We start from the raw sequence: 16,077 nt of genomic DNA, 5'->3' as shown, positions 1-16,077 counted from the left end.
AACTGAGCTGCAAAGGGAAAAGGAAACAAGAATATTGGATTATCACAGGTTGTCTTGGGAAACCTTTAAAAATGTTGGGTGAGCCCCAATTTGAGGAATTCTAACTGCATTCCTGGGATTTCTGATATTTGGGAGTGCCTTATAAGGGTAGGCTGTTGCATATCACGAGCAGAATGCTGAACTCCTGATCTGGCCAGATTCATTGCGGGGATAGACATGTTCTAGTCCTCTGTAAATTTCATGGAGTCAAGCCAGCTTTCCAAAGAACTGTAGTCTGCATGAGGGTTCAGAACTATAGTCTGCATGAGGGAACCATTTAAAAGGTAAGTTCAAAATGTCCTCCTCATGCCAAGACATGTCCCTACTCATCCTCTATGGTCCCTCATGCTCCCATGGCAAGGTATGGCACTTGAATACCCATTCACCCATTGTGCACTGTACAGAAGCCATGAACATTATGGGGGGAGTAGGATGTGTAAAAAGGCTTTAAAATATTATTGTTAAATTTCTAGTTTCTTGAAAAGAATTTATTCCAGCTCAATAAAAGTGTCAATCATTCAGACCCTTTAAAATATCAATAGTGCCAAGTGTTTGAAACCCTTTTATCTTGTGTAATTGGCAGCACAGATCACAAAGCCACACTTTTCAATCATGCTATATTGGCCCTTGGACTCAGGTGTTTCAACAGATTAATGGATTTCTGGGCTCTCAGCCTAACTTCACTATGCATTCTTGGCTGAGACGCCGAACATTCCGCATGTTTGATAAACATCACCCAGGTGTATCCTTCATACACTTTCAATGTTCCTCAGTCCTCTAACCATATGATAATCATGAAATCAGAAGAAATTTCAACATTCCCTTATTAGATTTTGTACCATTGGAATATTTGCAATAAGACCACATGACATATCTGACTTCTTTTGATCAATTTATTGCCTATATTCTATCTTATGGTTAAGAACATAAGAACTAGGAGCAGGACTAGGCCATCTGGGCATGGTAGCACAGTGGTTAGCACTGCTGCTTCATAGCTTCAGTGACCTGGGTTCGATTCTTGGCTTGGGTCACTGCCTGTGCGGAGTTTGCATATTCTCCTCGTGCCTGTGTGGGTTTTCTCCAGGTGCTCCAGTTTCCTCCCACAGTCCAAAGACGTGTGGGTTAGGTTGATTGACCATGCTAAACTGCCCCTTAGTGTTCTGAGATGTATACATTAGAAGGATTAGTGAGTAAATATGTAGGGATATGGGCGTAGGGCCTGGGTGGGATTGTGGTCAGTGCAAACTTGATGGGCCAAATGGCCTCTTTCTGCACAGTAGGATATCTATGATCTGTGATCTGGCCCTTCGAGCTTGCTCTGCCATTCAATAAGATCATGGCTAATCTTTTTGTGGACTCTAAGGGTACAAAGATCTAATAAGGGAATGTCTCTCCTTATAACTCAATCTATCAAGTCCCAGTAGCATCTTAGTAAATCTTTTCTGCACTCTTTATAGCTTAATAATATCCTTTCTATAACAGGGTGACCAGAATTGCACATAGTATTCCATGTGTGGCCTTACCAATATCTTGTACAACTGCAACAAGATGTCCCAACTCCTGTATTCAATGTTCTGATCAATGAAACCAAGCATGCTGAATGCCTTCTTCACCACTCTGTCCACCTGTGACTCCACTTTCAAGGAGCTATGAACATGTATCCCGAGATCTCTTTGTTCTGTAACTCTCCCCAGCGCTCCACCATTATCTGAGTAAGTCCTGCCCTGTATCAATCTACCAAACTGCATCACCTCGCATTTATCTAAATTAAACTCCACCTGCCATTCGTCAGCCCACTGGCTCAGTTGATCAGTTGAGGGGACTTGTCCTCCAGAGAATCAGGGTAATGCTATAGGATGTGGGTTCAAATTCCACCATGGCAAATGATGAAATTTGAACTGAATTTTTAAAAAATCTGGAATTAAAAGTTCAGCAATGATTGCGAAACCATTGTCGATTGTCATAAAAACCATCTGGTTCACAAATGTCCTTTACGGAAGGAAATCTGCCACCCTGTCATTTCTTTAAATGTCCCATGAAATCACCCAGCAAGTACAAGGACAATTAGGGATGGGCAACAAATGTTGCCCTAGCCAATTACGCCCACACCCCCTGTTCAAATGAAAAGAAATTAGAAAATTAACATGCCTCAAGCAAGATTCAAAGCAAGTAATGCTGGCTATGTGAAAAAACTCCAAGGATATTAATAAATTCCAGATCAGTTTATATCTTTAAAAGTATATGGATTCAAAATCTGTTATGAATCATAGCACCGTACAGTGCAGAAAGAGGCCCTTCGGCCCATCGGGTCTGCACCAAACACAATCCCACCCAGGCCCTACCCCCATATCATACCCACTAATCCCTCTAACCTACTCATCCCTGGACACTAAGGGGCAATTTCTTAGCATGGCCAATCAACCTAACCCCGCACATCTTTGTACTGGAGGTTAACGAGACATAGAAGTTCGATTTGTTTTACATGTGATTAGGAAAGGAAAACAGAGATATTAGAAATGAGTATATTGCTTGAAACAAACCAGCTGGACTTGACATTATACTTGATTCCTCAGTCTTGCCAAACTCAATTTCCCCTCCATACTTCATGTAAATGTCCATATAGGTGTTCTCCAGGTACACAATAGACAAAAAAGCCTCTGACAGACCTCTTACATCACATTCAAATTTGTCATTCTCAGATTTCCTGGGCCTTTCCCAGAGAATGCATTTCCAGTGAAAGTATTTTAATGCAGTGAGAGAGGCCTCATTTTCTTTTGACTACTTTCTAGGTATTTCTAGTATCTGTAGATAACTAGAACTTTGGTTCCTGTCCCTGGAACCATACCAACTGGTGTATCATAGGGTGACTGGAGACAGGATGGACAGATTTGAGGCACTGTAAAATGAATGAGAATGATAACGTAATTGAATTTTTTTTGGCTGAATACCATGACTACTGTTATACATGGTATGCTATGAGAATATGCATAAGGCATGATAAAATAAGTTGAATTGGGCACTGTTGAATTTGATAGCCTGGTCTTTGTGGGAACACAAGGGTTAAGATGATGAAAAGCTGGGTAATTTACTCCGCACAAGACAACCTGCACATTCATGATCCCCCCAAAGGGAAACGTCCACACTATCCCCACTCCTAACCTCCCCAATCAAACCCCACTCCATCCCTATCAATCACCTGTCACTGGACAGCCCTCCCCATTGATGCCACCCTTTCAAACCACCCTCTTGCTTCTTTCCCAATCTGACCCGCCCCCCACTTCCTGGTTTGATCCCCCCCACACCCTCTTCCTGGACTGACCCCCTGTCCTACTCTCTCCTGGTCCAACACCACTCATCCTCTCTCCCGGTATGTTCCCTTTTCCTCGCCTGGTCTGAGCACTCTCCTGGTCAGACACCCCCTGAACACCTCCCCCCACCTTCACTTTGTTCAAAATCCCTCCCTACCACTGGGCGCCTCCCCCCTCAATGGACCTCCCTTGCCCTCCCCACCGAGTCTCCTTCGCCTTCACCACCCAACTGGGTTTCTCTCACCCACGCCCCAACTGAGTCTCTCTATCCACGCCCCCAACTGGGTTTCCCTTGTCCCCACCGAGTCTTCCCCGTACTTCTCCCCACCCATGTCTGAGTCACCAATAACCTTTTCCTTTTAATTTGTCCCTTTAAACATCTCCTTTATGGCAGCTCTTTTATGGGTGTCTTCTCTGCACCCCAGGTATTCTGTGCTGATAGAGCCGTGGGTGCTCCTTTACTGCTCCTGTCTCACCTCACCTGAAGGGAGGGAGGTTGGGTGATTCAGGGGCTTTGGAATTTCAATGTGGGTAAGTCCATCCAGAATGTCAATCTGTTGGAGGTCATTTGAATCATACCTGAAGTGAAATATATCATGCTTATCCTAGCCATATGCAAGATGCAAAACTTATGATCCAGGTGGGCTCCATAAAACACTTTGGAGTTTCTGACCTGAACCATAACATGCTTTAATTAGGAATGATGCATTTCACCACTGAGAATCTGAGAAAGGAAGCTATACTTCCAAAACTATGGGTGAAATCTTATAAGCTTAATCTCTGGCACGATGAAGGGATAATTTTTGAGTTTGGAATCTGACTCCAGGCCCAACAGTTGCTACTTATTAAAGCAAACCAATTAAAATCCCACCTCAGGCTCTCTGAAAGATTAGGGAGGGAGGGTAGGTAGATGTATCCATCTGGTAAAGGAAGGATTTCTAATTATAAGGTTCACAACATGTTCCATAAAAACTCACCAACAGGCTTTAGAAGCCACAGGAATGGCAGACTTGAGTATTTTTTTCTTGCACAGAGGTCTTTCTAACAGATCTGAGGGGCTGCAGTAAGGTAATCTATCCCAAGGATGGGAGGGAAGAGGACAACCTCTCCAACGTACAGGTGTGCAAGTAAATTGCCAAAGAAATCAACAGCAGAATTGTGATCATACTAACTCAGAGAGGATTTAGGAAGGGCATGGAAGGTAGGTGGAATAGCAATTTCAGGTGCCAAGTCCCATATTCTGACTCGCATAGCACTCTCCTGCACAGTACTCTTTGGGATAACACATCTTACAGTTGCATTCATGACCTCTGCAGGCATCTCATATCCCTTTCTGAGGAGCCAAAACTCACACTCATCCTCAGCCTGTTGGCCTCTCTCGCCCAAACTTCACAGTCTTCCTCCACACAAGCACTCACACTTTTGTACTTCCTCTCCAGCAGTGATAGGCACCTTGTCAACTAGTGACAATACATGCTCTCCAAGTGCACTGGGAAGGAGGTTTTGTTCCAGAAGGCCACAGTGTCAAAAGCAACCTGATATGACAGCCTGAACTTACTGAGACGCTGGTACTCAGAAATGTCATCCAATCTGCCTTTTAGAGGGACATGTAGCTTACGAGAAGGCAACTTGTGCTGCTGATGGAGTTGTTGCTGCTGCTGCTGGAGCTGTTGTGCTCATGTAGTCTCTGCTCTTGACCTTCATCAGACATGAAAGGTGAAATTGCAGCAGATACTTTCAAGCTATGTTGAATGCTGGCACCAGGGAAGTGCATCTGAAGGTGAATGAAGTGCTAGACAGGTAAAGTGCCTTCCAAGAAGTTAGCAATTGCCTGTCAAGCAGTAAAAATGCACCTGCGAGAAGTGCTTTGCACAGCAGTCTTTCAATGGCTATGGCTTAGGTCTTATTGACCTAAGGCTTTCCCAGCTTATCAGTTTTACTAAAATGTACTTCCTGACATGCATTTGTCTCAGTGATGCTGTGAGTTGCTGACAAGTAGGCAATCAGGTCTTATGGCTGGGAATAGGAGATTCAGGGCTGAAGAACCACATAATTGTTTTCAGAGAAACCTCAACAAGCTGTTAATTGCTTATCCGACAGAACCATGGGAGTTCCTCCTCAGCTTCCATATTGAACTGGGGAAATCTGGAAGAGGGTGACATCATGATCCTTACCCAGTGTCATTTTTCAGGACTTTCTAACCTTGCTTTGTCCCAAACCCACCTTCAAAGGCCTGGGAAACTTCTGCCTCATTATTCAAGAAGGGAAGAAGGAATAAACCAGGAAACTGCAGGCCAGTCAGTCTCACCTAATTGGTGTGGAAACTATTGAAAGCAACTGAGAGAAACAAAATTAATTTGCAGAGATTAATCAAAAACAGTCAGCATGGTTTTATTAAGGGGAGGTCTTGTCTGATCACCCTGACTGAATAGTTTGAAGAGATGACCATGTGTTTGGATGAGGCCAAAGCATGATGTAGTTTACTTGGACTTTAGCAAAGCTTTTGATAAGGTCCCATATGGGAGACTGATAGAGATGGCAAGAGTTGTCAGAAAATTTGACAAACTAGATCCAAAGTTGGCTGAATGGCAGGAAGAGAAAGGTGACGGTTGAAGGGTGTTTTCCTGACTGAAGATCTGCGTCCAGTGAGGTCTTGCAGGGATCAATTTTGGGGCCCTGGTTGTTTGTGGTTTAGGTAAATGATTTAGACTTGAATCTAGGAGGGTTGAACAGTAAGATTTTGGATGATATGAAAATTGGTGGGGTGGTCAATAGTGAGGATAGCCTTAGATTAAAGGAGGATGTAGATAGAGTCATAGAGGTTTACAGCATGGAAATAGGCCCTTAGGCCCAACTTGTGCATGCCACCTTTTCTTTTAAACCTCTAAGCTAATCCCAATTGCCCACATTTGGCCCATATTCCTCTATACCCATCTTACCCATGTTACTGTCTAAATGTTTTTCAAAAGACAAAATTATACCCACCTCTACTACTTCCTCTGGCTGTTTGTTCTAGACACTCACCACCCTCTGTTAGAAAAAAATTGCCCCTTTGGACACTTTTCTATCTCTCCCCTCTCACCCTAAACTTATGCCCTCTAGTTTTAGATTCCCATACCTTTGGGAAAAGATATTGACTATCTAGCTGATCTGTGCCCCTCATTATTTTATGGACCTCTAGAAGATCACCCCTCAGTCTCCGACGCCCCAAACAAAAAAGTCCTAGCCTCTTCTTATTACTCAATCCATCAAGTCCTGGTAGCATCCTAGTCGAAATCACTGTTGCCAGTTAAAATTTAGTTGTGGTCTGCATAATGTCAATGGACCCCGAATTTGAATATGCATGAAATTTCTTGCTGCTTGATTGAAGGGCCTATACACTGTCTGGAACATGTCTGTGGGGAGCAAACACAGGAAGTGGTGAATTTGGCCATCTGTTGTGTATACATCCAGTCTGGTTTTTCTTTTTGTTGCTCAGCTGAAATTGAATTTCACCTCCTTTCTTGTTTAATACAACTAGCACAATAAATAAGCACTTGTACTACATACATGATGGAAAATGAATGATCAGAATTGCAAAGAATGCAAATATTTAATTGCTCAAATAGCAATTGGTGAAAAAGTTCTGAAATTTTTCAGGTCTTATATGTAATGATGTTTCTCTAGTACTTGAAGGTACATGTTTATCACTCAGTATTCAAATAATAATGTTCTTTTACCTATTTTTCAAAACCAATTTGCTTCATTACTTTTCAGTTCAACACTCATCTTTCCTTCAGCCGGCTGAACTATTAGTTTCTTACAAGCAGTCTTTAAATATGGACTGGTCAGATGGGCTCATCAGTGGCAAGTGGAATTCAATCTGGATAAATATGCAGGATGCACTTGAGTAGGACAAACAAGGCAAGAGAATATGTGATGAACGGCGGGACCCTGAGAAGCACCAAGGATCACAGTGACCTTGATGTGCATGTACAATCCTTTAAGGTAGCAGGCTTAGATGGATTAAGCACCTATGAAAGCATATAGTACACTTGCCTTTCTGAGCCAAGGCATAGAGTTTAAGAGCAGGGAGATTATGCTGGAACTGCATAAAACATTTGTTAGATCACAGCTCAGGTATTGTGTCCAGTTCTGGAATCCACATCAGGGGAGGGACGTGTTAGCATTGGAAAGAGTGCAGAGATTTACCAGGATATTGCCTGGGCTGAAGAGATTTTAGTCATGAAGAGAGATGGAATAGACTGAAGTTCTTTTCCTTGGAGCAGAAGACACTGAAAGGGTGGGAGGGGTGGTGGGGGGACATGATTCAGATGCATAAAGTTATGAGCGGTATAGATAGAGTAGGCAGGAAGAAACGTTACTGCTTGGTGGAGGGATCATTGACTAGGGTGCATAAATTAAGGTAAGAGGCAGGCGGTTTAGAGGGGTGAGAATAACCTTTTTCATCCAGAGGATGCTGACAGTCTGGAATTCACTGCCTGAAAGGATGGTGGAGTTAGAGACCCCCATAACATATAAGAAGTATTTAGATGTGCACTTGCAATGCCAAGGCTGCTGGCGCAGATGCGATAGGCCAAAGGGCCCTTTTCTTTGCTGTATACTTCAATGACTCTATGGGTGGAATTTTACTTGTCTACAAACCATAAAATTCTGCCTGAGGTCAATGGACTTTCCCATTGTCCACCCTTTGCCCACTCCAATTCGCATGGTGGGTGAGCAGTAAAATTCTAGCCTACAACTCCACGAGTCCACTCATGATGTGGAAGTCACTCTGGGTAACATTTAATATCGAACTGTGCTGAAATTAATTAATTAATTATTAATTAACTATTGTAAGTGTATGGGGAGTCATGATATGAAGGACAGTAGAGAAATATAATAAGTACAGCTGATGCTTCTGCCTCTCCATTGTAATTGTATTAAAGACATGACGGCCCTTTCTGAGATGTAACATTCCCCTGAATCTTGGAAATTATTCCATTAATCGCTCCAGGTGAGTGATTCCAGATGTAAAGGCTTTTAGACAATTTTAAAAGATGCAGTGTGAATCCACCTCAGGGGTCTGCTTCAATTTTCATTGACAAAATTGTAAATCTGCAGCATATACCCAGATGTGAGAACATTCTCTGAATATTAATCACCAGAGGGAGGAGTCCAGAATTTAGTCATGTTTGCTGCTAAATTCTGACCTTTAAGAATGTAACAATAGGTCTTGTCCCCTCTAGACTATCATTACTTTCCTTTGGGTACATGATGAAAGAGGGGCCAAAGGGTTTGCTTCCCTTTTCAAAATCAATAGGCCGGTAAGTGAATTCACGAGTTATATTGATTATATCTCAGAACCAGTAATATGCTCCTATCAATCAATAGAGGCATGCATTAATGGTCACTATATCCTAAAACTCGTATGCTTTCATTTACTGGAGAACCAATAATGAACTAAGCTGATCCAGGGCCAAAATAGTTGGCTATTGATCATATATCAGAGCAGAGCTCTGCACCAGACAGTATCAGCTTTCATAATTCCCATTAAATATAATGATATTCTTGGTCTAGGATGATTCTCTGATACAGGGATATATGCTATGCAAACAATCAGTAAATAGGCTACTGAAACTGAGGGATTGCTTTTAAACTGGAGTGGGGTTGCTAGTGAAACACACATGCTGATTATCATAGTATTTTAATCCTTTCGCCTCATTTAAATGGTTCCCTCCAGAATAGGCATCAAGAGATTCCAGAGAGATTGCTGGTAGGCAAAGATTGAGCAGCTAGTTGCCAGTAAACAGGAGGATTGGTGCTGTATCTGCCTGAAAAGCCCTGCATTTAAAATCAGAAGTGGCTGGGATCTTCTTATTTTTAACTGTCTATCTGCCTGATTTCTGCCAGATGGATAGGTTTTAAAAAAACAACTCCTGTGGATAAAATACTACTATTAATAATCCTATTGGATTACACAATTACACAATAACATGGACAGACAAACTTTACTACTCACACGCTCCAGGATTATTTCTTCATATTTGTACATTCCATCACTTCCATTAGCCTAGGAAATAAATCAACATGGAAATTCATTATTTCAAATATCCTGAATTGCATATAGTTTTATGTATTCACTAACATCATGTTTCTTAAAAACAAGCATTGCATGTAATATGAACTTCCTGATCAGTTCAAAAGCACTGTTAAAAAGCTACTGAGAATGAATATTTCCTCAAAGGAGATACTTTGCAATCTGTCCAGTGATAGAGATTTGGCAAATAAAATTTCAAATACAGGGCAGTGTTGAATCTTACAGTTATATATAAACCTTGAAGGTATAATTTGAAGCAGGGAAATATGCTTGTCCACATGTGGCTGATCTGACAAGAATAAGGAACACATTACCAAAACCTGTTTTTTTTACTAAATGTCTGTTTTGCGCAGAGGGACGAACTGTATTTATTCCACAAATTAAGAGTTTCCTCTTAATTTCTGGACCATAATCTAAAAGAAAGACCGTCCTTAACTTAGTACTTATATAGTTACCTCACAGCAAACAAACATTTAGGACGTAATTTTATGAAAAAAACTGAGGGTCAAATGAACGTGAAAACGGGAGACAATCATAACGATTTTTTCAGCGAGACTCAGCTGCAATCTTGGGGCAATTAGTCAAAAAAAAGTGCCAGTATGTGATTATTTCCAATGGGGAGCATGGAGCTTTAGCTTGCAGATGAAGCTGGCTGTTGAGCTTTTGGGGCACCATTGTGCAAGTGCCCTGATCTCCCAGTGTACTGGACATCAGGACGCACTGCCAAGCGCTCCCTGTGCTGGTTTCTCCTCTGCCACCCCAACTCCAACCTAGACATCTCCTCCTGTCCCCATGATCACCACCCCAGCAGAGTTCCCCCAAACCCCCGATCGCCACCCCTACAGCATTCCACCCCCCACCACCACCCTGATCAGCACCCACTGATCAATCTCCCTAACAATTAATATTTAAATCAGTTTTGCATCTTTTCTGGGCGCAATGCTGATTTCTCTGCCAAATCAGTGCCATTAAAATTATGAGGGGCAAAAAGCCGGGCACGATCCCAATTTTTCACCTCTCGCCCTATCTTACCAGCTCACCTCGCCAATCAACCAGCAGGACAAGGTGGTAAGATTGCACCCATAAAATATGTTTAGAACATATCCAAGTGAACAAGTGGGTAAAGAGTATTGTACTGAACCATTGAGCTTTCCAGCCCAGAAAGATCTCAGGCTTGAGTACTAGTCCATGTTGAATTACCACCTCAATATTGCAGGATTCAGGAGATAAATATGTTAGCCAGCATTGATACTCCTGATTGATATGCTGCTGGAAAAAGTGTATATGCAGAAATTTAGGAAGGACAGATTGGATTTAGCTTTTAAATCCTACATGGCCAAGTTAACTAATAGCCATTGCCTGGTGATGAAGGATGGTCCTAACATTGTCAGAAAAAGTGGCCAGCTAAATCACTGAGAAGTCAGTCCCCTCACTTATGAAACATAAGTAAGAAGGGGGACATCAATGAGGAGTGTAATAGTCCTTGTCAATATGATGCTGGAATAGGTGAAGGAGAGCTGGTTGCTCTGACACCATTCCCACCTTATCCTGCCAGAAAAGAGAGATCACAATTCTGATGAGAGGCCTTATATGGGTGAGTAGTGAGGTTGACATGAACAAGCTGACATTGATGAAGATGACGGCACTGGACATGTGAGGGTGCCATTGTGGCAAGTTGTGCTTGTGAAGCACAGAGTCATCTTATTGGTCTATCTTCATGTGAAGGACATGGATTTAACTGTCCCATTGCTGGTTGATTTCACATAGCCAGCACTTTCCACTAGAGCAGACTCCTCAGTTGAATGGGGAACAAAGGGTGAGTTCCAATCACCAATGAGCCAGAGGAGGAGAGCCCCTTTTGAGAACAGAAGACAGATGCATTGATACTTTGTTGGGGAATGAAAATGGACTTCAGGTGTCATAAACGAGGAACATCAGAGACAGATGAGTTTCCAAATGTTGGAGATTCCTGAGGCATTGCAGAGCCAGGGAAAGACTATAGAGGAATCCTTGCAGTGCATGTGCACTGCTTCAGTACAGAATCAGCTGTGGCTGACTTGGTAGCACTCTCGCTTCTAAGTTACAAAGTTTTGGGTTCATTTTGACTTCAAGAGTTAAAAACAAAAATCAAGGGTGATTCACTGCATTACCGAGAGAGCATTGCACTGTCTAATGTGTCACCTTTTGGATGGGATATTAAACCGAGACCCTGTCAGCCTACTTGGTTGGATGCAAATAGCACGATTTTGAAGAGCAGAGCACTTACCCATGATGTCTTGGCCAGTATTTAGCCCTTGATCAACATCACAAAAAAAAACCACCTAGTCTGAACTACGGCAGACCATCTGGTGTAGGTACCCCTACAGTGCTGTTACAAAGGGAATTTGAGGATTTTGGTACAGTGACAGTATGGTGTGCAGCTTGCAGAGCAACTTGCAAGGTTATGTTCCTATAGGTGGGATTTTCTGTGCAACATGCCACGTGTTTCACGGCAGCAAAACCGACCTGCGTTGGCCAGTGGTAGAATCTTCTGATCTTCTTATTGAATGCACCCCTTTCCACTGTGAAACCTGTGGCAGGGGTGTTGGGATTGGAAGATTAGACTGGTGTGAACGGCCAGAAAATTTCGGCCTCTGTATCTTCTTGGGCAGTAGAGGTTATGGTTTGGAAGATGCTGTCAAAGAACCCTTGGTGAGTTGTTGCAGTGCATCTTGAATATGCTACAAACTGTTGCCACTGTGCCTTGGTGGTAGAGGGAGTGAATGTTTTGTCCTGGATGGTGTCAAGTTACTTCAGTGTTTTTGGGGCTGCATTCATTCAGGTAGGGGAGAATATTCCAACACACTCATGATTTGTGCCTTCGAGAAGTTGAATAGGAGGTGAGTTACTCACTGCAGATTTCCAAGCCTCAGACCTATTCTTGTCACCATAGCATTTATCTGGTGTGCCCAGTTCAGTTTCTGGTTAATTGTAACCCACAGGATACTGATGGTGGAATATTCAGGGATGGTATTGCTGTTGAATGTCAAGGGGAGATCATTAGATTCTCTTGTCAGAGATGGTCTTTATCTGGCACTTGTGTGGTCTGAATATTACTTACTGTTTATTATCCAGGCCTGGATATTGTTCCGATCTTGCTGCATTTGGACATGGACTGCTTCAGTATCAAGGAGCAGTGAATTGTACTGAACACTGCAATGACCAGTGAATATCCACAATCTGACTTTTTGATGAAGGGAAAATCACTGATGAAACAGTGGCTGAGCTTATGCTACTATCTTGGGGAAGAATGCTTACAGTGATGTCGGAGCTGAACTCATTTGCCTCCAATAACCTTTCTTTGAGAGAGCCAAATAAAGTAATTTTGACAGGTGGATGAGGGCTTTAAAAATAGGGATAACAAATGAAGTTCTTAGAGAAGCAATGCTCTGGAAGAATTTAAAGATTCAATTTCCTCAGTATTAAGAACTCACGTGGAAGAACAGAGGATTAAAACAGCTAGGCAGAGCACTAGGCAGTGCAGATAGCAGATGATTATGAGTTGGCCCATAGACCAAAATCTTTTTCTTTTGTCACCCTTATAAGTTTGAGAAGGACAGAAAATGGGAATGTGGAAGGAAGGCACCTAGTCAAGGAAGAGAAGAGAAAGTTGGAGATCCCAAAACAAATTCACCTCAGGCTAGAAAGGAAGGTGGAAGTGATATAAGAAAGTTTAAATGTTTTCATTGTAATCAGGTCGGGCACACAAAGTCAATGTACATGGAAGACCTATTGCAGAAATGGGAACTAGGAAAAATGCTGTAAATGCTTTAGGGCAAGACAAATTTTGCACTCATGGAAAGAGAGCACCAGTATTAGCTGTCGGTGTGACCTTACCAGAAGGAATGTTCAAAGCCAGGTTACAGAAATACTGAAAGATTTCATGTGTGAGGAAAATGATTTCCATGTATACAGGGTGGAATTGGAAATTACGTCTAAACTTAAAGGGATGTGGGGGACAGTCTGCCCTTAATATTATGTGTTAGTGCTCTTTGCTGATTGGGAGTATTTCAGGAAAAAGTATTAATTGGCAGAATTCATGGAAAGAAAAAAATTCCATCACTCAGGGCAAATTTTAAAAGTAGTAGGTGATTGTAGGGATAGTTGAGAAATTGCCTATTGCAATTTACTTGAGGAAATGATATAACTGGGTCATAAATGTTTGTGGTTGAACTGCCTGTGGAAATGCAATCAACAGAGGTGTTGCAGAATGAGCATCCTGGTTTGTTTCCAGACTGTGCTCAGGCTCACAAGTTGAGACAGGAGGTGGAGGAGTCTAGAAGAAAAATTAGCTGAGACTATCTTTGACAAGATTGTCCAGGAACAGAAAATTGAGGAGGATGAGGTTGAGTTATTTAGCTTAGTGAAATTGGTAGAGTTATAGCAGAAAGATGCAAAAATAAGCAATTATACCAAACAGCTTATTCCGAGATGGAGGGACAGCGTATTCCAGAATGTTATTACTCTCAGAATAATGTATTAATGAGGAAGTGGAGACCTTCTCATATTCTAGCAGATGAGAAGTGGGCAGTAATACATCAGTTAATAATACCATCTGGATACAGAAAGGAAATTGCGAACAGCTCATGAAGTTCCAGGCTAAAATATAAAAACAATTCCACTGGCCTGGGCTGCATGTAGGCAAGTTCTGTCAAACATGTCATTCATGTCAAGTGATAGGGAAACCCCAAGCAGTAATTAAACCTGCACCTTTAATTCCTACTCCAGCATTTGAGGAATCTTTTATTAGGATCCCAATTGAATGTATAAGACAAAAAAAGTAGAAATCGGTACTTGCTAATAATCACGGATCTATCCATTTGATTCCTGGAAGATATATTGTTAAGAAATATCACAGCCAACGCGATTGTAGAAGAGCTGACCAAATTCTTTACAAGATATGGTTTACCAAAAAAATTACAGTTGGACCAGGGTTTGAAATGTTCAGGGAAGTCATGAATGGCTGGGAGATAAAGCAGTTTAAATTGTCAGCTTATTATCCTGAATATCAAGGCATGTTAGAGAGATGACTTCAAACTCGAAAGACTGTGATGAGGGCATATAGTCACAAAGCTGGGATAGAGTGATTCCATTCTTACTATTTGCTATTAGGGATGCTTCCAATGATTTAGCAGGGTTTCATTCTTTTGAATCAATATATGGTCATGAAGTGAGAGGGCTACTCAAACGAACTCAAGAAAAGCCAGTGAGTCAGAATTCAGAAAGTACAGCCCTTGATCATGTGACAGGTTTCAGGGAAAGATTGATCAGAGTATGTCAGTTAGCTGAAGAACACTTAAAGATATCATAGTCGTCGATGAAGACAGGAACAGACAAGAGGGCAAAGGTTCATAATTTGCTGGGGAAAAGGTGATAGTTATTCTGCCATATCAGGCAAACCATTAAAGGCAAAGTTTAGTGGGCCTTACAAGATTGAAAAGAAGCTAAGTGCTCCAGCACATGAGCTGCCTGGTGGTGCATTGAGCTGCCAATTATGAGATGCCAACAAGAACTTCAGCTGATACTTGGAATGGCTTGGAAGCATAAAAACTCAGTGCCATGCTGACCTTGACAGCTGCAGTTAGGGGACTGCACAGAGGCCTCAGGCATCAGGTAATTGTAGACTAGAGTGCCATTGTCCAAGATCAGCTTTGTGAAGAGTTGTAACCTCGTACAGCACTCATTCTCTTTCATCTGCAGTAAATGACTCCTGGGTAGCCCGCTCCTCTGGTTTTCTCCTGACCAGCAGGATGCATTTGCTGAAGTTCTTATCACTACTTGATCCAATATCATAGCAACCTGCCTTCATTCCCATTCCCTCAGCTGATGCTCATTTGGTCACCTGGTCTTCCTCTAACAACCTCTGCTGCTTACGTGATTTCAGTAGCCTCATGTCCTCTCAGGGTCACACCACTCGCTGCTAAAAAATACAAACTTCTCAGGATGAGCAATGGCAATTCTATATCCTCATTCATTAGTTGAGCATTATTCTCCAGTTCTTGTTTGTTCACCATTACACCCATTAGCCTCCATTGCTTTTGATTTGATTTGATTTGTCACATGCATTGGTATACAGTGAAAAGTATTGTTTCTTGTATGCTATACAAAGCATACCATTCAGGATGTAGAGAAAGATCAACTTAAAATAAGGTAGGTCGATTTAAAAGTCTGAAGGCAGCATGGAAGAAGCTATTCTTGAGTCTGTTGGTACTCAGACGTTTATATCTTTTTCCGACAAGAAAAGGTGGGAGAGAAGCTGGAAGAGAGGATGTCTGGAATGCCTGGAGTCCTTCATTATGCTGATTGCTTTTCTGAGGGAGCAGGAAGTGTCAACAGGGTCAATGAATGGGAGGCTGGTTTGTGTGGTGGACTGGGCTATGTTCACAACCCTTTGTGGTTTCTTGCGGTCTTGACTGGAGCTGGAGCCATACCAAGCTGTGGTACATCCAGATAGGATGTTTTCTATGGTGCATCTGTAAAAATTGGTGAGAATTGTAGCAGAAATCCCTTCCTTAGCGTTCTGAGAAAGTACAGGCATTAGTGGGCTTTCTTATCTACAGTATTGGCTTGGAGGGATTAGGCCAGGTTTTTGGTGATCTCAATCACCTGGTT

At 42.1% G+C, this 16,077-nt stretch overlaps 1 protein-coding gene across 5 annotated transcripts in view; it reads right to left on the bottom strand.

Annotated features, from left to right (window-relative positions):
- The window catches only part of dlg3 (discs, large homolog 3 (Drosophila)), a 496,785-nt gene that overhangs the window by 180,170 nt on the left and 300,538 nt on the right, over window positions 1-16,077 (bottom strand). For all 5 annotated transcript variants that reach the window (XM_080187527.1, XM_080187526.1, XM_080187525.1 and 2 more), the window contains one exon: window positions 9,349-9,399. In XM_080187527.1, coding sequence (XP_080043653.1) covers window positions 9,349-9,399 — 51 coding nt within the window. The remainder of the gene's footprint in view (window positions 1-9,348; window positions 9,400-16,077) is intronic.

The sequence above is a fragment of the Carcharhinus amblyrhynchos genome, chromosome 4, assembly GCF_965287045.1.
Source record: "Carcharhinus amblyrhynchos chromosome 4, sCarAmb.v2.hapA, whole genome shotgun sequence".
NCBI classification, from domain to species: domain Eukaryota; kingdom Metazoa; phylum Chordata; class Chondrichthyes; order Carcharhiniformes; family Carcharhinidae; genus Carcharhinus; species Carcharhinus amblyrhynchos.
This window is presented reverse-complemented; position numbering and strand designations above follow the sequence as displayed.